Here is a 20,654-nt window from a genome sequence, read left to right as displayed (position 1 = left end):
AGGTTTGCACGGACCACAAGAATCTGGAACACTGGCGCACGGCACAGTTCCTGAACCAGAGGCAGATACGTTGGGCTGAGTTCTTTGCGGACTTCGACTTCCGAATAGAGTATGTCCCGGGGGACACCAACATCATGGCAGACGCTCTCTCCCGCAAGCCACAGTATCTGGAGGACGCAACACCAGCGGCCGCCATGCACATCTTTGCACCGACAGTGTGGGCGTGCGCCGCGGCGACCGTGGACCTAGAGGCGGTGCGGCGAGCGTTGCAGGGGGACTCCTTCGCACAAACGAAGATGGCAGAGGTGCGAGGGGGCAAGGCAGCGGCCGACGGTTTCCAGCTACGAGATGGCTTGCTCATCCGTAAAGGGGCCATCTACGTGCCGGGTGACGAACTTCGAGCCAAGGTGCTACAGCAGCTGCACGACGCACCCACGGCCGGGCACTTTGGCAAGGAGAAGACGGTGGAATTAGTAGCCAGGGATTTCTGGTGGCCTGGAATGAGAGGGGAGGTCGCAGACTACGTAGCGAGGTGTGACACCTGCCAGAGGGCAAAGCCGGTGCACAAACCGCCGGCTGGACTGTTGGAGCCGCTGCAAACTCCGGTCGAACCTTGGGAAAGGGTGGCTCTGGACTTTGTCACGGATCTGCCCAGCTCAAGGGGCAAGACGGCAGTGTTGGTGGTGGTGGACCTGTTCTCCAAGATGGCGCATTTCATTCCGTGTGCTAAGGTGGCCACGGCGGAGCAAACCGCCAAACTGTTCATAGACCACGTGTTCAAGGTTCACGGTCTGCCACGGTCTATTCTGTCCGACCGCGGGCGGCAGTTCATCTCGAACTTCTGGCAGAAACTGATGGGCTTCCTAAACGTCAAGATCAATCTGGCGTCGGCGAGACACCCGCAGACCAACGGGCAAGCGGAGCGAGCCAATGCCATCATGCAGCAGTACCTGAGATGTTATGCAAACCAACAGCCTGCGACGTGGGTAGATTACCTGCCGCTTGCAGAGTTTGCCTACAACAACACGAAGCACGTATCCACGGGCGTCACGCCGTTCTTCGCCAACAACGGGCGGCACCCTAGAACCTTTCCGGGACTGGAATGCAGGGGAGAAGGGGAGCCGCAGTCAGCAGATGCGTTCGCGTCGGAGCTGCAGGAAGTCCACGATCAGCTGCGGCGCCACCTGGAGCTGGCTAAACACGCATACAAGGTACAAGCGGACAAACACAGAAGGGTTGGCGAACAGCTCCACGTGGGAGACTGGGTCTGGTTAGCAGCCCACGCAGTGCCGGCCAGGTCGTTGGCCAAGAAGAAACTAGGGCATAAACAACTGGGGCCCTACCAAGTCGAAGAGCAGGTCAACCCGGTGGCTTTCAGGCTGGCGCTTCCGGAGGGTTCCAGAATGCATCCGGTGTTCCACAGATCGGTGCTCACTCCCTACAAGGCACCGCACAGGTTCCAGGAACCCGGAACGGCGCCGAGTCCGCTCAGAGAAGGAACGGGGTACGCGGGAGTGGCACAGGAGGAGCGCATCAACGAAGTCACGGAGATTTTGGACTCCAGATGGGGGGAAGAGGGAGTAGAATACTTTCTCGCCAGGGAGGGCACCCCGGCCAGTGCGAACAGCTGGGTGCCGGGCTACGCTTTAGACGAACCTCTGCTCAAAGACGAGTTTCATGCCCTCTTCCCACATAGACCTATGCCAGCAGACTTTTTCGACGACTGGCTTTTCACGCCCACGCTTTCGGACAGCACGTTCAGGGGGTTCGACTCGGACGAGGAACCAACACGAGACGTCCGTTCCCCGGAGGGGTCACCCTCGGGATCGGTCTCAGAACCCTCGTATTGGTGGGACGATAGGCCGGAGGAGCAGTTCCGCAGGAAGTGGCTGGACTGTTCCGGCCGAGCAACGCCGCCTGGAGGAAGTGCGGGAGAGACGGACATGGACATTTTCGGGGACGACCCTGGTTTCGAGCACGGCGGCACAGAGATGGAAGAGGAGGTGACTGTCGTCAACGAGAGCAGAGAGGAAGACCTGGAAGAGTTCCGCTGGAGGCCTGCCACGGGAAGCGACCGATATCCGACGTTCGTCCCTTTGCAACAGCAGCCCCCAGCTCCAGCACCGGAAGGAGGGGAGGGGGGACTGGGGGGCTTCGAGGGGGGGATGGATGTCAGGGGTTTAGGTGCAGAGGCACGGGCAAGGGAGGAAACAGAGAGCGAAGGGGAGGAGACAGAGGAAAGGATGAGTGATGACGACGACCCGAGATCTCCCAGTCTTTCCAGTGAATCAGAGGATTCACAGAAAGGAGCACCAGTGGCCAGGGCAAGGGGGGAGTCTAGGGAGGCACCCCAGGAAGATAGAGCCAGAGGAGACTCAGGGGGGAGCAGCTGGAAATCGGGACCAGCGTCACCGCCAGGAAGCAGGGAAGAGGAAAGGAGCCAGGAGGGAAGCGCTGGCAGCTCACCACAGGAGGGAGGGCAGGAGTCAGGAGTGGCCACACCTCCATCGGGGAGCGAGGAAACGGTTAAGAGGAAAGTGGAAGGTTGGGCGCGCGCGCCAAGTTCAAATGCAGAGGAAGGCGGCGCAGTGAGCAGCCCCGAAAGGGAACCGGGTCCTAAAGCCCGGCGCAAGGAGGCAGAAGGGTCCGGGTCAGCGTCAGAAGAATCCCGGAAGGAAGAAGCCCCGGGGGGTAGAGGGACCCAGAGGAGGACAGTCAGGAGGAAAAGGTGGAGCAAGGCTAGGATATTAAGTTGGTGCGCACGGGGCGGAGACTCAGACGGAGCCTCGCCGATCTAGCTAGTAGACGTAGAGTTGCAGACAGCAGCGTGAGAATGGAAACTGTAATTCAATAAAGACTTTTACTTCATGACCGCTGGCTAGCGTGATCCTCTGTGAGCTAGGATCTTGAAGCAGCTCTGACACTAACCATTAGCAAATTTCATACGAACTTCCTGCCTTTTATTTGCTTATTTAATTTTCAAACATATAAACCTTTTCTGTTGTTGAAGGTTTTGACTTGACGAGGAAAAAACCAGCCGAATCATTATTTATTTACCTTTGTAAAAATAACATATGTGAGTTTGGCAACGCAGAGAACAAAAACCCCATCTAAGTTCTTCCTCCCTTTTTTCCTTTTCCTTTTACTTCCAGGGACATCCAGCACATTGGCATCAGCCTAGTTGGCCATCAGAAGAAGATTCTCAACAGCATCCAACTCATGCGCGTGCATCTCAATCAGCTGGAGCCTGTTGAGGTCTGACACAGAGAGCACACGCCAAGGACTTGGATACTGAAACGAACCTTTTGTTGTAAAAGGGAGACAGAGGAGTAAGTTTCAAGCATTGATGGAGGGTGCATGAGATGTTGCCCTCCACATCACCGACCGGCGCTCTTGGAGATTTGTAGGGTTATTTTTTTTGTTGTTCGGGGTTTTGTTTTTTTAAAAAAAAAACCATAACTTGAGACACTACAAATCCTGTGGTATTTAGATAAGGGTTGACTTGTACATTGAAGTGGGTTGGGGAATTAGTACACAGGGTAGAGCTGGAAGGATAGTTTTGGAGTTCAAAATGAACCTGCTGCCATTTCTATGCCTGGGCCGGCCGGCGGGCTTTGTACTTTGGGTTGGCAGCCTCTCAAAGACGTCTCTTGAGCCGGATCAGGCACAATATAGAGTTGAAACTGAAAGCCGACAGACTCTCGATGCCAAAAAGAAATCCCTTTGAAGCTTTTGTTCCAACCAGGGGGATTTGGTTCTGAGAAAAGCAGCAAGCCTCACCGCCCCACATCCTCGTTGTGGCAAAGACAGCTGTACAGCGACGCAAGATGGCATCTCAGACAGTGAGTTTTAGGCACCAATCATAGGGTGGCAACGCGGGAAGCAAGCAGACCTGACCCATTTGGGCACAATCCACAGGGGTGGTCTCCAGCTCATTTTGAGTGGGACTTGCACCGGAGGACTTCACAGGGTGGGTTGGGCCCTGTATTAATTAGGGAGGGGGGCATTTGGGTTTTCCACCTCAGGCACCAAAACATTCAGGGGCAGCTATAGGTCCTGCATTCATCCTCCCAAAGGAGGGAACCAGGATAGCAGCTTTTTAGTAATCAGGTACTGGGAAAGGGATGAGATTCTGTTTAGAGAGCAGAAGGTTCCTTCTTGGCAGTTTCCAGCTGGATATTCATACCACCAGAAATGAAATAAAATATTTGACAGAGGAATTAAGTGTGTTCCCTAGGCTTTATTAGATGAACACACTGATCTGCTTCTGATCCAATGCCAGCACTTTTTAGATGCATTTTTCGATGCTGAACACAGGCAGCAGTGTGGATGGACCAGTTTGTACTTTGCATTATTTTTACCACTCGCCCTCCTTGAAAAAGTGCCTGGATCAGATGCAAAAGTGCAGTGCTCAGGAGGGGCATTGGAGAGCCAAGGAGATTGCATATATGTTGAGCATCACCCATGCATGGAAGTCCACTTCCATGCGCAGCTCTGCACTGTGGCCTCAAGGTAATTCACTACATTTTAGCAGTGTGCCTTTAGCAATTGGTTTCAGTGAATGTATATTCCTCCATCATGCATTTGATGCAGGGGGTTGGAATGTGTGCAGAGGAGGGCATATCACCCCACAGCTCAATCAAATCTGTACGCATGCATTGCAGCAGGTAAGGGGGGACCTCTTGGGTGATCCTGCTGCCCAAGGTCTCTGGATTAATGGAATAAGTATGAAGGCAGAAGTATAAATTGCCACTGGGAAGAAATTGGCATCCAAGTTCTGGTGTGCTAGAAAATGTTGGCAGTCATATTTTTAAAGCATTACAGTGTTAACATTTGAACATGCAAAACAAGGGTCACTACGCTGTTATTGAGCGGGTTCTTTCCAGAAAGGCAGCCTAGAACCATCTAAAATAAATAGACTTGTGCAGACGTAGCATTTAAAAAAATGTATTTTGTAACAGGAGCTTTAGAGAAAATGTTCAATAATGGATCCATATGAACCCAGGACAAAGGAATCTCTGGATTTCGTATTTAACATAGCTCAGGTTTAAAATTATAATTACTTCAACCAAGACATAGATTGCACACGCCATGTTTGCAAACAACACAATACAGAATGGACACCGCACTCTTCTAAAGTTACCCTCTGACACCAAAATTAAACTTAAAGAATTGAAGGTCTCGGCGGAACATTCAATTGAATTTGACAACAGAGACCTAGGAAGATGAAGGCAAAATTCACATGTACAATTAAACAGGGAAATGAGGTTTAAAGTATCACTAACAAGGTGAGCACTGACTGAGCTAGCTCCCTGTTAATTTTCTCCACCAACCTTTTCATAAACTTCAGCCTCAATGGTAGGCAATGGCATTTTTTTTTAAAAAAAGAATATAATTAATCAAATTAGCAGCGATCTACTTTCTTCCACCAGAGAGGTGGCAATGATAGCCCCAGAATGCTTCCTCATTTCACCCCCGGTAACGTATAGATAACTAAAACATGTCATGTGACACCCCCTTGTTGCAAGCTTCTCTGCCCCTCTCCCTTCTACTTCACAGACAGGGTAGGTAGCAGAAGATGCTATGCTATCTTGTCACGTTCCACATGTTAGTTTACTAGACAGGCCCCAAAGGGCAGCTGAGACCCAGGGTTGCCGTTTCCGGCAGTAGCCGTGCAATCTCTGCATTGTCACATTTCACCAATAATAAGGCAGGCAGGCAGGAATACTGATCTCCTGGAAGAAACACCGAAGAGGAGACGAGAGATGATAAATGGGTTAAAATATAAATTGCACAAGGAACAGTCTGAAGCAGGGGTGGGGAGAGTGAGTGCAAGCAAGACTGAGCGGAGAGAACAAAGAGAGAGAGTGTAGAGCACAAAGCAACAAGCAGCCAAAGATGGAGCTCAGAGCAAGAAAATGAAAAGCCAAAGAGCAGAAGACAGTGCACAGAGCACGAGACAGCAGAGTGCGAGAGAGCATGCAGAAAAATGACGCGCTGCCCCAAACCTGAAGAAAATGAGCTTCTGATCAGAAGAAGCAGCCGCAACAGACCTTAAAAACACTCCTAAAATCAGAAAGCTGCCTGCAAACTGCAAAGCTATTCCCTTTTTACATCCAAGGGCAGGGCCAGGAGGCCGAGGTTTCGGTTGCCCAAGTCTAGATTTAAACTATGTGTTAGTAACTAACTCCATACTGTTCAGCTCAGCTGAGCAGTGCAACACATTCCCCAAGGAAGGGGCTGAATGTCCTTCATTTACCAGCTCCTAGGAGTCTCGGGGGTGGAACCAGATGCTACAAGGAGCAATCGCAAAAAGGGGGGATGAAAAAATGCACAAAATGACCCGTCTCTCTCTCTCTCTCTCTCTCTCTCTCTCTCTCTCTCTCTCTCTCTCTCACACACACACACACACACACACACACACTTACATGCTACACATGACCAGGGTGAGAAGAGGCAAAGCAGCAGCAACACAGGACAGCAGCATCTCCATCCTTCTTGCCATAGCTGCTGTTCCCCACCCCCCTTGGATTTACCTTTCACTACTGGCAAAGGTGTGGTGAACTGTATCCCAGCGGGACTAGCTTATTCCTTAGAATCTCTTCTTGCTCTCGACAGCCATATATAAACTTAAGGATATTACCAGCTCTTGACCCCACCTGGAGTTCCATGAAACATGCAGTAGTGGCTGCAGGAGGAAATCTATTCTCCAAGAACACAAGAAAAGTTAGACCCAGTGTTCTCTCAATCACCACTCAAGGTATAAGATCTGCAACACTCGTGGGAAGTTCTGGGTGGGAAGTGTCTTTGTCCTCAAAGGATGCTACAATCTTGGTCATCTCCCAAGAAGTTCTCCTGGACTTGTAACAATTATCTGATGCTGGCGTGCTTGCTTGCACTTCCACCAGAGAAGACCTTCCCGGGTCTTCTCCTTGCAGCAATTGTGGGCTCCAAACTATCAACAGTCATTTGACAGTTGTCAGTGCCAGAGAATTTTAAATACGTGTGGCCATTACAATAGCCCTGAGTGGCCTCTAGCCCCTATGTCACAAGGAGACGCTTCCACAGGCACAAGGGCAACAGTTCCCGCGCTCACACATGGTAGACCTCTTCCTCTTCCATAGCATGGTTGGTGTATCCTGGAAGCTGGACCAAAGTGTTGCGCCTTATGATGTCCCAGCCGCAGTTTGAGCTCCTCCGCGATAAATTGGGTGTGTCAGAAGGAGTGCCGATGGGCACCTGCCTCGTTGAGCAAGTCTGTCCGCCATCTTCTGCCCCCGCTGGCAATTTGCGCTTCAGGTACTTTTCAAAGGCATCCCTTCGGTGGGGCTCAAATGTTTTAGGCTGCTTCGGCTGCCGGTTTTCACAACGACTTTCAACCCTGCAGGCAAGAGAGAAACAAAAAGAGGAAACGGTTTACTGCCCAGGTTTGGTCCTCGTTCCAAGCTGAAGACAAAATAACTTTGTTGTGGCTAACTGTAATGTTAAATCAGCATGGCCAACTGTAGCATTAAAAACTTGTCAAAAACCTGAGCCAAAGGTGTATAGGAGACTATCGGGCACAGTATTGCCTTTACTCTAGACTCATAACTAGAAATATCCTTGAATCTTCTTCTGGAAAACAGCTGGAGAAACCTAGTGAAATGAAAGCTAAAAATCCAGAGAAGCCAAAACCACTGCTAAACTTGGAGTTGGGGGAGCAGGATGGACCAAGATGCTTTACTTTTGTTTTGCCTTATTTAAAATTTTGTGAATTCTATGAAAGGCCTTCTACCTTTCCCCCATAACTGATGCACTATGTCCTTGTTTTTAAATTCTGAATCAGGAGAGAGGGGAAATCTGTTCTCCTTGCTCCAACTCCCCTAGCACAGCAGCAGCAAAGAGAAGGCAATCATCTTTGGCCAATTTCTCTCCCCATCATCTGGCACTTTTACTATACAGTGCATAAATTTAACCTGTGGGATTCATTTGCACAAGATTCGCTGGAAGCTAAGTAGGCCAGAATTAATTATGCATGTGATCATGACCAGTAAGAGCTCAACGCAGATTAGCAAGAAGACAATACAGCTATGATTATACTCCACGAAGGCCATTTTCTGAATGGCAGTTTACAAGAGCCCACTAACCCTGCTGGCAGGTCCATTCATTCCCCCTCCAAACTACAGGGGTGCAGAATGAGACAGGAACCAAGAATAGATTCCCTGCACAAATGCAGAATCCTCTACAGAGCCAGTGCCCTGTGTATGATCTGCCCCCATAACCCAGGACTATGTGCCACCACCACCCCAAAGAACAGGACTAAAAAGAACATGTCACACCCCACATTTCCCTCTCTTCCAAATGCCGTGCCAAAACCATTTCTGCATTAATATAATCATAGGGTCTTGGAAGTGGCTGCCATTTTCAGCGATTTTTCAAAACTTGTGGAAAAATATGTTTGCATTATTTTGTTGCTGTTGCTCTTCGTGGCTCCATTTTGCTGCTTCTAGCTCCTTGTAGTCTTCAGCTTCATGCACCCACAAGTGCCACTTTGTTCTGCTGGCTGTGACGGCAACCCCCATGATTTGTTCAATGATATAGTCAAGTACCTGGATAGCTCAGTTGGTTAGAGTGTGGTGCCGATAATGCCAAGGCTGCAGGTTTAATCCCTGTGTGGAACAGTTGCATTGCAAGGGGTTGACCCAGAGAAGCCTCAGGGTCCCTTCCAACTCTACAATTCTATGTAACAATGCTATGTTTCATGTGGTGAAATCATGAGCACACAGCATCACACAGGGTTGCGACAGCCAACTGGGCAAATTCTTCCGTGAGGGCAATGAACAATAAGGCCAGTGGTATTAAGCAGCAGCCAAGGGGGAGAAAGGAGTCACTGGAATAGCAGCAGAACAATGCAAATTATTACTGTGAGTGCGTTGGATTTTGAGGCCGAAGCCCAGGATCCCTTGCAGCAGAATAGGAAGGAGGGCCCTCAAATACAAGACAGTCTCTGGATAATCACATTTTGACGGGAGTGATGCTGCCTAAAGAAAAAGCATCCCTGGGAGAGCATTAAGTCCACAGAATAAAACTGCCCAACTTGCATCATTGCAAATGCACTATTTTCTGAGCAAATATTGAAATCAATGAACGTTATTTGCAATCATCCTTCCCTGCCCCCTTGCTGGTTGCTTCAGATTTGACCTTTAAGAGTAGCAAACCTATCTGATAATGCAGTAAGGTTGCTTTGGGATATGGCGTTGTATTTTCACCCCTTGGCAGAGTCGTTTACAGTACAGTGGTACCTCGGGTTACATACACTTCAGGTTACAGACGCTTCAGGTTACAGACTCCGCTAACCCAGAAATATTACCTCAGGTTAAGAACTTTGCTTCAGGATGAGAACAGAAATTGTGCGGCGCAGCAGCAGCAGGCTAAAGTGGTGCTTCAGGTTAAGAACAGTTTCAGGTTAAGAATGGACCTCGGGAACCATTTAGGTACGTAACCAGAGGTACCACTGTATGTTCTATACAAATATCCATGGGCTTCTCTGACTAGCTGCGGTAGTGAAATTGTCCAGTTACTAACCAGAAAAAAATACGTTAACAGGCCACTTGTGCATTTGTCCCACAAAATGAGTGGCTCAACCTTTATCTCAAAACGATGGCCGTCCTTTGGCAGTTGCCCCATTCAAGTGTTCTAAAAACCTCATGTGATGTGGGGCAAGTGGGGCTGACCTACTGCTGTCCACATCCACCTTCCCCAAGTTGGAAGGAGGGCACCTGAAACACAAATCCTGCTCTCTTGGTGTAGGCCGCAGATTTAGAACCTGAGAAAATCAGGGTTGAACCACGTATGGAGAACCTATACAAAGAAAAACAGCTTCCTATGCAGATATTGCACCAGCAGCCCATGGGGGGTGACGGTATGTGTGGAGCTGGTCCAACTCCGCTTCGCAGTACATAAACTGCACCAAAGATATCCTCCACATTTGTTTCTCTGTTGAGAGAAACGGGCAAGGTCTTCTCTCTCCTCTGCTCCCCGCTTCCCACCATAGTTCAACACTCAAGGGAGAAGCACAACTGCCAGAGCAAAGCTCTTCCACTTGAACGCAGCTTCAGTCTTACGACATAAAGATTATATGAAGCTTCCATTCTCAGTGGCCTGAAACTCTTTATGTCCATCCAGGGGAAAGAAATGCTTCCCCCTTGTGTTCTGCTGGGGAAAGTACGGGGTGGCGGTGCAGAGATCAATGGGGCATCTCCAGATCGAGACAATCGTGACAAATCACTCCACACTTTGTCATACCCCCTAGGCAAAGAGGTAGAATTACCCTCCTTGCAAACGCAACTAATTCAATTATATGGAGCTATGAGAGCGACAGCCTCCTGCCTTTAACAGCTGTTACCATTCCTGTGCCAACTCCCGAAATTCAAGTTAGCAGCATGTGCTGATGCAGTGCTTGGAGTGTCTCTGTGTATTGTTGAGGAGGGTGGTTAAAGGAGGTTATGAGCCCTGCTTTACAGAAGACAAATCTTCAATTTTGAAGGGCGATCAGAGGACAGTCCTCTGTCTGAAAGTGTCAACTGTCTGAGGGCTGTCCAGTCCAAGTCTGCTTTAAAGATAAGGAACCAGAAAAGATAGAAAGCATGGACCTTGGCATCACCTATCAACACTTAGCAACACTTGGAGAAACCACTATCCTGAGATGGATTGCATTTCTATTTAAATTACAGAAATCACAGTGTTACCTTGGTTTTCGAATTTAATCTATTCCAGGAGTCCTTTCGACTTCCAAAACCGTTCAAAAACCAAGATGCTGTTTCCGATTGGTTGCAGGAGCTTCCTGCACTCAAATCAGAAGCCGCGTCAGACATTTGGCTTCCGAAAAATGTTCAAAAACTGAACACTCACTTCCAGGTTTGCGGCGTTCGGGAGCCAATTTATTCGGGAGCCAGGCCGTTTGACTACCAAGGTACCACTGTATTTGTAAATTTGTATCTTGATGCAAATTGCCATATATAAATTTTGTGCAGATTTTGTGTCTTTTTTATGATGTTGATGATGCAAACCCTCTTTTTGGGAGGAAGATTGCATAACTGGTGATCCTATTTGGGGGGCGGGCATTGCTGAAGAAGGCTAGCATTCAATATTCTCCATTTTACAGTACAATTCTGAAATGTAGAGTGTCCTGGTAAAAATAGCAAGCAATTTGGCAATTGGGAGCAGATCTACCTTGTTACATTTCTGCATGATAAGCTTGGGTTTCTTCTTCCCACTCCCACATATCCAAGAGTGAGCGGTGTTCATATCTTAGGGGATCTAATATACATACTGGTATGTATTAGGAGATCTAATATACATACATGCTGTCCACATGACCCGGAAGCTGTACGCCGGCTCCCTCAGCCAATAAAGCGAGATGAGCGCCGCAACCCCAGAGTCGGTCATGACTAGACCTAATGGTCAGGGGTCCCTTTACCTTTACCTATACTTAGCAGGGAGTAGCTGCTGCTCCCTGTTGAGTGTACATATAGGGCTTACCCACACTTACTCTTTCCAGGCAGAGGTCTGCACTTTAACTTGTCTGTGTCAGAACAGGGTTTGTTTGTTTGTTTGTTTTTGTCCTGAGCTTTCCCCACAAAATGCTATTTAACGCTCAATCAGAGCAAACGTCAATTTGGGTTTTCTGCAGATTGATGTTTGCTCTTTGAAGCACAGGTTTATGCAAGGAAAGCTCCAGAGCAACAAAAATGGGAGTTTGGACTGAGAGATTTAAATCGCAGACCATGCCTGGAAAGCCCAGGTTTGTTGCTGTGAAATGGACCTTGGAGAAAAAGGTAAACAGAAAATCATCAAATCCAACTGCCTCTACACTAGAAATGTACAGAAAGCAATGAAAACCGAATGAAAATAATTAGAACTTGGCTTGCTGAATGGGAGTTTCCATTTCTCCATTGCTAACTTTTAAGAGAAATGTTGTAATATTGCTCTAAGCACAACAGGTGTTCAGTTGCTAATGTTATCCTTCTGGATTGCAACCTGAAACCATTATAGTGTAATGTTTACATGAGATCCTGACTCTCCAGAATTATTCGCCTATGTCACTTGTGGAATTTTCCAAAGCACCAAAGGGGTTTTTGTTTATTGTTTTGGAAAGTTTGAACAAAATATGTCGAACTATTCCATAAACTGAAGGTTAAAGAGAAAAAACAATATAGTTTCCACCTGCTGTGAAAGAAAAGTATGGCCATTAATTTATTGGAAAGTGCTTCAGGGATCACAGCAGCTTGAAACTTAGCACGGTCACAGTTTGCCTGTGTAACTAGTGTTGGCAAAGCTATTAATTTTAATAACACCAGAGGTTAGGAGTGTATCAGATGTACACATAGTACACAACAAAGAACCCAGAGCCAGCACATGATATCTGGGAAGAAGGCATTTGTGCGTATGCTTCGATTTGCTGAAGTATAATAATTAACTCCCCCCCCCCAACTCCAAATAAGATCTGCAAAGATAGGCAAATTTAGATCATGCTGGAATCTAAATGTATGCAACACACAAAAAGGCACAAGGTTTCTTGCTTAGCAGCCAAAGCACAAGGGAAGAATCCCACCAAACCAACACAGCACTGTGAATTATAATAGTTGGGAGTTGCCAGGAAATGTTGCCTAAAGCAAAATTTGGCAGTGAATGTGGAGGTCCCTGCTTGGCCAAAACACCAGGGGAATTTTCAGGGCTCTAAAAGGGGTTCATAGGCAACAGAGTTTTTTAAGATGGGGTTCTATACATTTCTTGTTGTCATACTGTCCTGGCACAGAGGGTAGGCACAGACAAACCTGAAAACTGGTGCTGACCTGAAAGTTTTGCAAAAATAATGAGAGGAGTTCGACACCACACTAAGGCAATCGTTCCATCAGGGCAAACATTTTGGCTTGTTAGACAGACTGACCCTCCTCCTGCGTGCTGTTCCTGGGGTACTCCCATCCCCATCCCAAACTAACTTTGGAACCACAAGAGGGGGAAGAAAAACCCATTGCACAAGCAGAAGTCCTTGCACAGGGCTTCTGCTGACAGGATTCATTAACCTACCCAGTAACTAGAGTCCAAGGGAGTCTTTCGGAAATGTTTCAAGCGAAGGGCTGAGAAACTATGCTGCAATTTCCCACTGGAAAGGATCACTTCCTAAGTGAACATTAATGGAAGCATTGCCTTCCCTTTAATAGGCTTAATATGCCCTTAGTGACGTATCTGATTGGCCACAGAGCATTCCAGTGCGCTCACATCCATTACATGATCCCTCATTAGTTGGAACGCTATGAAGTAGACAGGCAGAGAGAGAAACAGCCACACTGAATCATCAGCAGCCAGGGGTGAGGTTGGGGACCATGGCTGTGAACACACATTAATCAAGGGGATCTCCCTTGGAGGATCAAGGGGTCTCCCTTGGAGAGGTTCAATGCTATCACCTGTGGGCCAATCAGAACAATGGATTCTTATCCTAGTGTGTGTGTGTTAACTGGCTTACCAATGCCAGGATGGCTCCATTATCAACTACATTTTTCGGTGACCACTGCTAATGTAACTATCACCACCTGTACTTGGATACAGTTAATTTTTCCTTTGACCTCACTGTTTACAATTTCCCAGACAGAATCATGTATATCAGCAAGTGAGGACAACACTGCATGCAGACAATGGGGTGAACCATAGTCTACAACAGCTAATGTCATAATAACGTTGTTGGCGTTTCAGGTGCCAAAAAGTTGGTATTCAGCATAGGAGATTAACAGGAATGACTATGATGGACAAGCCAAACCTACCTGAGATACCACCGGTCGCCCAGCCCATACTCCTGCCCCCAGATCCCAGACCGAGGCCAGAGGCATTGTGGGAGTTTGCGCTCTAGCATGACAGTAGTTGCAACAACCTGAAACACACAAGTTTAAAAAGATGGGTCATTAGTTTCATTGAACCTTGAGGGAAAGAGAGCTAGTGCCCCCTTAGTCAATTTCAATCCCCCCCCCAATATTAAATTCACTTCAATTCCACATTAGTTTACTTTAAAAAAGGAAGTCTAGCATTTTTGTCTGCCATTTTGCCTAATGCTATTTATTTTATTTTCTTCATATAACTTATATAGCACTTGATTTTTTAAAAAAACCCTCAAAGCAGTTTATAAAAAATAAAATAATAAAATTGATATTATTATTATTATTATTATTATTATTATTATTATTATTATTATTAGCATTATTAGCATTATTAGCATTATTAGTATTACTCACCATTCACCAGCAGGTTCCAAGGCTGGTTATAATTACAACAAATTAAAATTCAGATTTGAATCTGTTATTTGCATCTTTATGCCCATGCTCATGGCTCCTTCAGGAGGAAGCGCCAAGTACAAATTTAATAAATAGAGAATTAATTATTAGACAGTTGTAAACATAAACAACACAATCAGCTCAGGGAAAGGGGTCAATCATCATCTTCAGTTAACAGGACAAAGCGTCAATCCATCACCTGGGCTCTCCAGAGTTCATCCCGTTCGTGGGCCACACGCCAGTGGGTGTCCCCCATCATGGCAATGAGCAGGTTGAGCATAAGGAGAGTGGCGATGACAGCAAAGGCAGAGTATGTGATCCCATACATGAAAGGCAAGTCCACTTCGTAGTTGGCAGGTCCATCAATGATGGTCAGGAAGAGTTCAAAAGTGCTAAAAAGTGCCATGGGGTAGTTGTAGAAGTGGCCCAGCTCATCAGGGTCTTCGGTTTGGAAGATAATATAAAACGCTGGAAAAGAAAGAAGAAGAAGAGTGAGATATTCCATGTATCAACATTGACCCATGCATAACATGGGTGTCATATGTGAAGGGGATCTTTAGGACATTTGCCTATTCTGGGCAACGTTGCATAGCTTTAGATTTCCTCTCGCTTTCTTGAGGGATGCTGCTCATTCACCCTGGAACTCTATGTATCCAATGGAAGACCCTCCCAGGATGCACAGGTGTTAACAGTTGGCAAATCAAAGCTTCTCCCCTTGAAGCAGGACCTGACTTCAAAATAAAGTAAACAAATTGATGTATTCAACTCTGAAAAGTTCCACATTTGGTGACTGATGCCCACACTCTGAAGCAGCCATTTTATGACTGTTGCCCACACCACCCTCTCAAAATGTTCAAATGTGTCCATTTTCCCCAAAAGGTTGTGAGCCCTCACATAAACAATAGCAGCAGAGGATCTTGGAGAGCATTTTAAACTCTGTTCTGTGACGCAGACAAGATGGCCAAACTGTCACTGCCAGGTACCATCGAAAATCAAGCGATATTAAGTTAGGGTGCATAGAATAATAGAATTGCAGAGCTGGAACCCCTGCAATGCAGGAATATACAGTTGTCCCATACGGGGTTCAAACCTGCAAGCTTGGCTTCCAACAAAGTCATTATGCTCATAGAACAACTTCTGCTTGTGCAATGGAATATCCGGTCCCTCTTCTGCCCCCTCCCATGTCCCCCTCAAGTCTGCTCCAAGAGGAGGGGAAATTTGTTGCATGAGAAGAAGAAGGGTTTGGATTTGATATCCCGCCTTTCACTCCCCTTCAGGAGTCTCAAAGCGGCTAACAGTCTCCTTTCCCTTCCTCCCCCAAAACAAACACTCCGAGGTGAGTGGGGCCGAGAGACTTCAGAGAAGTGTGACTGGCCCAAGGTCACCCAGCAGCTGCATGTGGAGGAGCGGGGAATCGAACCCACTTCACCAGATTACAAGTCTACTGCTCTTAACCACTACACCACACTGGCTCTCAAGAACAAGTCATTCCACAAGCAACTATGGCACACAGAACTTGGACAGTCCACAGCCAAGGACCATCTTTCTTGAGCTTCTCTGACTTTAGCTCATGTGATACAGGGCACCCGTTATCCTCCATCTGCAATATGTGAATACAAACAATCATCAGACTTTTTCAGAACAGCCTGGAACATGTCACCTACCAGAGGCAAAGCCAAGGATCACCACTGCCATCAGCCAGCAAAAGCGCATAAGGTCTCCAAATATCATCTGCACATGTAAACAAAGGAACACACAGTAATGAGAAGCAACTCCACTCTCACACAATCCTTGACATGAGGAACAGACGGCAAGATCAGACAAGAACCCTTTGGGATCAGACTCAACATGTGAAAGCCTAGTAAAAAATACGGTTAAATGGAGGTGGAATCAGTCCCCCACCCACATTTGTCCAGCTTTTGAAAAACTGGAAACGATAACAAGAAAAATGGGGGCCATTCCTCCTATGTTTCTGGGTTTGTGGGGGGGCTTCACATTTCTACATCAGACCATATTACACTAATGCTAATCTAAGGAGGAGAAGATCAGGGGGAGCATCTGCCATCAGATGTGATCCAATTGTCTGATTCTATGTAGAAATACTTCTTTTCATTTGCGGTGAATCGACAGTGGAACCTTGGTTCTCAATCTTAATCCATCCCAGGAGTCCATTCGACTCCCAAAACCGTTCGAAAACCAAGGTGCAGCTTCCGCTTGGCGGCAGGAGCTTCCTGCATTCAAGCAGAAGCTGTGTCGGATGTTCGGCTTCTGCAAAAAATTCAAAAACTGGGTTTTTGGCGTTCAGGAACCAAAGCGTATACGTACCAAGGCATTTGAGAACCAAGGTACGACTGTATTGCCAATTTACACAGACTAGAGATGCATTCAAAGGGACTGCTTAAAGGGCACAATGCCCACTGTCATCTGCCCGCCATTCCATCTCCCCCAGGGAGGAAAATCACCTTAGAGAGGATGGCCGAGATACCAGGTGGTGGAATACTCCTTCACAGAGGTGAGATGCCCATGGTAAAGGTAAAGGGACCCCTGACCATTAGGTCCAGTCATGGCCGACTCCAGGGTTGCAGCGCTCATCTCGCTTTACTGGCCGAGGGAGCCGGCGTACAGCTTCCGGGTCATGTGGCCAGCATGACTAAGCCACGTCTGGCGAACCAGAGCAGCGCACGGAAACGCCATTTACCTTCCCGCCGTAGCGGTACCTATTTATCTACTTGCACTTTGACCTGCTTTCGTACTGCTAGGTTGGCAGGAGCTGGGACTGAGCAACGGGAGCTCAGCCCGTCGCGGGGATTTGAACCGCCGACCTTCTGATCAGCAAGCTGTTTAACCCACAGTGCCACCTGCATCCCGAGATGCCCATGAGACCCCTCTTTTTTTTCTTGCCAGCGTAGAGGTGCTTTTTCCACTGAGGATCATTACAACCCCATGGTCCCAAAGGAGAAAGATGCTGTCGGCATCACTACCCTGGCAGTGTTTTTACTTCACCAGCTGTCCAGAAAGGAGAAAACACCCACAGCGCGTTCCTATCTTCAAGGGAGCTCTCTACCCCCCATCCTTGCCTCCCAAGGGAGTCCTCCCCCCAACTCACTGTGGGTCAGGGATGGGTGACTTTGCACTTCCAGGGGGGAAGCAACATGCTGTTGCAGATAAGTGATCCTGCACAGAGTGGTTTTGATATCATTATCTCTGGCTGGAGTTGCGGGGAGGTGAGAAGTGGTTGCACAAACTGTCATGTAATTAAGCCAATTGCATGTGATGTGCAACAGTTATTGAGCATTACTATTGCTTTCTGCGCTTTTAAATAGGGTCCATGTGGTACAATTAAGCTAGCTGCAAATAATAATTAAAACGACAAATCCAGGCCTTCATTGCAGAAATCACATCTATCCATGGAGATAAAGGGGCAAGCTTTCACACATTCCTAGTTCTAGAGCTTTCCTGAACAGCTAGCATGTGATCTCATGTGACTGGGTGGCAGAGACACACGCTAAACAAACAAACATTCTTTATTACGGCCCAAAGACCCGCAAAACAATTATGAAAGTAAAGTACACAACTTAGGCAGTCATGGTGTTTTATCCAAGACACGTTGATGCATTGCAGCTTCTTACTTCCTCAATCAACCACTGATTGCTTACTGACCTTCTGGATCATGATAGTGAAGGGCCCCAGCATCTGAAACCCTCGTGCGAAGTACATAACGTTGCACCAGCCAAGCACCAGAGCAAAGGACATGGGGACCACCTCTCCGTTTGTACTGGTGAGACGCATCACCATGGTCACCAGTATCATCCAGGCATATGTGATACTGCATAGGGAGAAATAGCAAAGGAGAGTGGAAATGTTATAAGGACAGAAGTCCCCTAAAAGATGATCAAGTTGTTTATGTAGGCTATGACAGCAGCAAGGAAGCCCAGTAGGTTTCCAAGCACAATTCAAAGTTTTGGTGCTGACCTTTAAAGCCCTAAATGGCCTTGGCCCAGTGTTCCTGAAGGAGCGTCTCCACCCCCATCATCCAGCGGTCCTCTTCTGAAGGCCTTCTGGTGGTTCCCTCACTGCGAGAAGTGAGGTTACAGGGAACCAGGCAGAGGGCCTTCTTGGTAGTGGCGCTCGCCTTGTGGAACACCCTCCCATCAAGGAAATAAATAACTATCTGACTTTTAGAAGACATCTGAAGGCAACCCTGTTTAGGGAAGTTTTTTATGTTTGGTGTTTTATTGTGTTTTTAATATTCTGTTGGGAGCCACCCAGAGTGGCTGGGGAAACCCAGTCAGTTGGGTGGGGTATATAAATAAATTTATTATTATTATTATTATTATTATTATTATTATTATTATTATTATTATTATTAATTCAAAAGTGGGAAGAAGAAGAAACTCCTACAAAAGAAGAATGGATAAGCAAGGTGATGGACTATGCAGAAATGGCAAAGTTAACAGCTAAAATAAAGATAACTTAATGATGACAGCTTTGTGGAAGAATGGAAGCCTTTTTCAAGCTATTTAAAGAGATATTATAGTATGATGAATTCGCAAGCAGGATTCAAAACATGAGCAACAGAAAGAATTAGGACTTACTGTAATATCATTATGATATAAAAGACGGGGTACAGAAAAGGGGGAGAATATAAAATCACCATGGAAAACGGGATAGGAAATTGGAAAAAAACCCCTCAAAATTATGTATTGAAGGGTAAATGAGGAAATTTTCCTTTTTCCTTTAAATTTAATGAATTTTTTTTTAAAAGGAAATGAACACCAGCCCTCTCCCACAGCCTTTCTGATTCACAGATCTTTATCGCTTGACCCACAGTCATAGACCAGCTAGAAAGGAACCTTACATGATGACATGGAAAGGTCCTCCGAGGATAGTTTGCCCAAAGTATTTGGTGATGCCAACTCTGAAGATATCTGGAATCTGAGACAAAGAGCCACCGATCAAAAGTGTGCTTAATTTTTTTGAGAAAAAACCCCAAAAGAGATTGATGAATGTTTTAGATATCCATCCATTTATTTGCAAAGAAACAAAAACAGGTGCCTAGACTTAAATCGGGCCTGGCAAACTTGCACCCGGATTCCCAAAGACCTCCTGAACCCAGCTCAGTCCTGGAAGCTATGAAGCAATCATTGCAAGAAAAGTAACTATTAGCCACAAATAAGACAGTCATTGGACAAAGAGCGCCAAAGTCAAATACAACAACTGCTGGATAGGCTTGAGGCATGGAGCCTTTCCACTGAACATGCCACACCATGGACTACGACTGTTTCAGGTTTGTTTATAATTAGATTGAACTAGTTTAGGGAGAGAACCATGAATACAGTGGTACCTTGGTACTCGAACGGCTTGGCTCCCGAACAAATCAGCTCCTGAACGCCGCAAACCCGGAAGTAAGTGTTCCGGTTTGCAAACATTTTTCGAAAGCTGAATGTCCAACACGGCTTCCGCTTGAGCACAGGGAGCTCCTGCAATCAATCAGAAGCCACACCTTGGTTTTCAAACGGTTTTGGGGGTCGAACGGACACCCGGAACGGATTAAGTTCGAGAACCAAGGTACCACTGTATGTCAAAGGGAATGCCTAACATCTGATAAAGCCAACTCTCTTCATTCTTTCTCCATACAACATTGACCTGGGAGTATCAACAGTCATAGTCCACTGATTTCAATGGCGGCTTGTGAACTTGTTCAGTTCAAACCCTGTTAACTTCCTCTAGATCAGGGCCTGTGTGGCAGTTACAACATTCTGGTTAATGTTCCGAATCGTGTGTGTGTGTGTGAATTCAGTCTAAAGTAGAGTATTAGCTTCTCCTGTCACCCTCTGAATCTTACAAAGATGGGTATGTTTCATTGCTCTCTGTTTCTTCTAGATTTGTTTCAACCACTCAGCAATCCCAAAAGTCCTTCCTTATTTTTCCCTTTGCCAGCTGATTCCATCGTAGCTGTAAGAATTAAGTTAACAACTAACACCTGGTGTTTCTTTGTGACAACAGCGCATTCTCCCCCCAAAAGATATTGGTGGGCATAGCAATAGCTTAATGGGTACCATTTCCCCCTAATACCACTGTATTTAAAATACTTGGAAACCCATGCTCTCTCATTTCACACAAGGACTCAGAAGTGAAAAGTGCTTTTCTTACCTCCAGAATCAATATCACTATGGCTCCAATAACAGTGATAAGCTCGCCCACCAACCTGAGGTCATCTTCAGGGGTAAGATAAGATTCCTGAGAAGAAAGGGGGGGAAAACATAATCCATACAGTTAGGAATATCATAAAGTCCAAGAGGTAAACTTATCGATCAAACCTATAGCCTTCTGAACTCAGATCTAATCTTG

At 46.7% G+C, this 20,654-nt stretch overlaps 2 protein-coding genes across 5 annotated transcripts in view; one reads left to right on the top strand and one right to left on the bottom strand.

The window, feature by feature from the left end:
* LOC308576628 (ephrin type-B receptor 5) overlaps positions 1–4,220 on the top strand; it is a 160,928-nt gene extending 156,708 nt beyond the window's left edge. For all 3 annotated transcript variants that reach the window (XM_081176259.1, XM_081176258.1, XM_081176260.1), the window contains one exon: positions 3,153–4,220. In XM_081176259.1, coding sequence (XP_081032385.1) covers positions 3,153–3,261 — 109 coding nt within the window. In that variant the 3' untranslated portion in view covers positions 3,262–4,220. The remainder of the gene's footprint in view (positions 1–3,152) is intronic.
* A 711-nt stretch (positions 4,221–4,931) lies between these two features.
* Positions 4,932–20,654, bottom strand: part of LOC308576670 (transient receptor potential cation channel subfamily V member 6-like) — a 103,249-nt gene continuing 87,526 nt past the window's right edge. For both annotated transcript variants that reach the window (XM_081176385.1, XM_081176384.1), the window contains exons 9-15: positions 20,457–20,543; positions 19,162–19,238; positions 17,964–18,129; positions 15,968–16,034; positions 14,503–14,771; positions 13,800–13,906; positions 4,932–7,381 (exon numbers count right to left, since the gene is read on the bottom strand). In XM_081176385.1, coding sequence (XP_081032511.1) covers positions 7,093–7,381; positions 13,800–13,906; positions 14,503–14,771; positions 15,968–16,034; positions 17,964–18,129; positions 19,162–19,238; positions 20,457–20,543 — 1,062 coding nt within the window. In that variant the 3' untranslated portion in view covers positions 4,932–7,092. The remainder of the gene's footprint in view (positions 7,382–13,799; positions 13,907–14,502; positions 14,772–15,967; positions 16,035–17,963; positions 18,130–19,161; positions 19,239–20,456; positions 20,544–20,654) is intronic.

This window comes from Podarcis bocagei, assembly GCF_964188305.1.
Source record: "Podarcis bocagei genome assembly, chromosome: 17".
NCBI lineage: Eukaryota > Metazoa > Chordata > Lepidosauria > Squamata > Lacertidae > Podarcis > Podarcis bocagei.
This window is presented reverse-complemented; position numbering and strand designations above follow the sequence as displayed.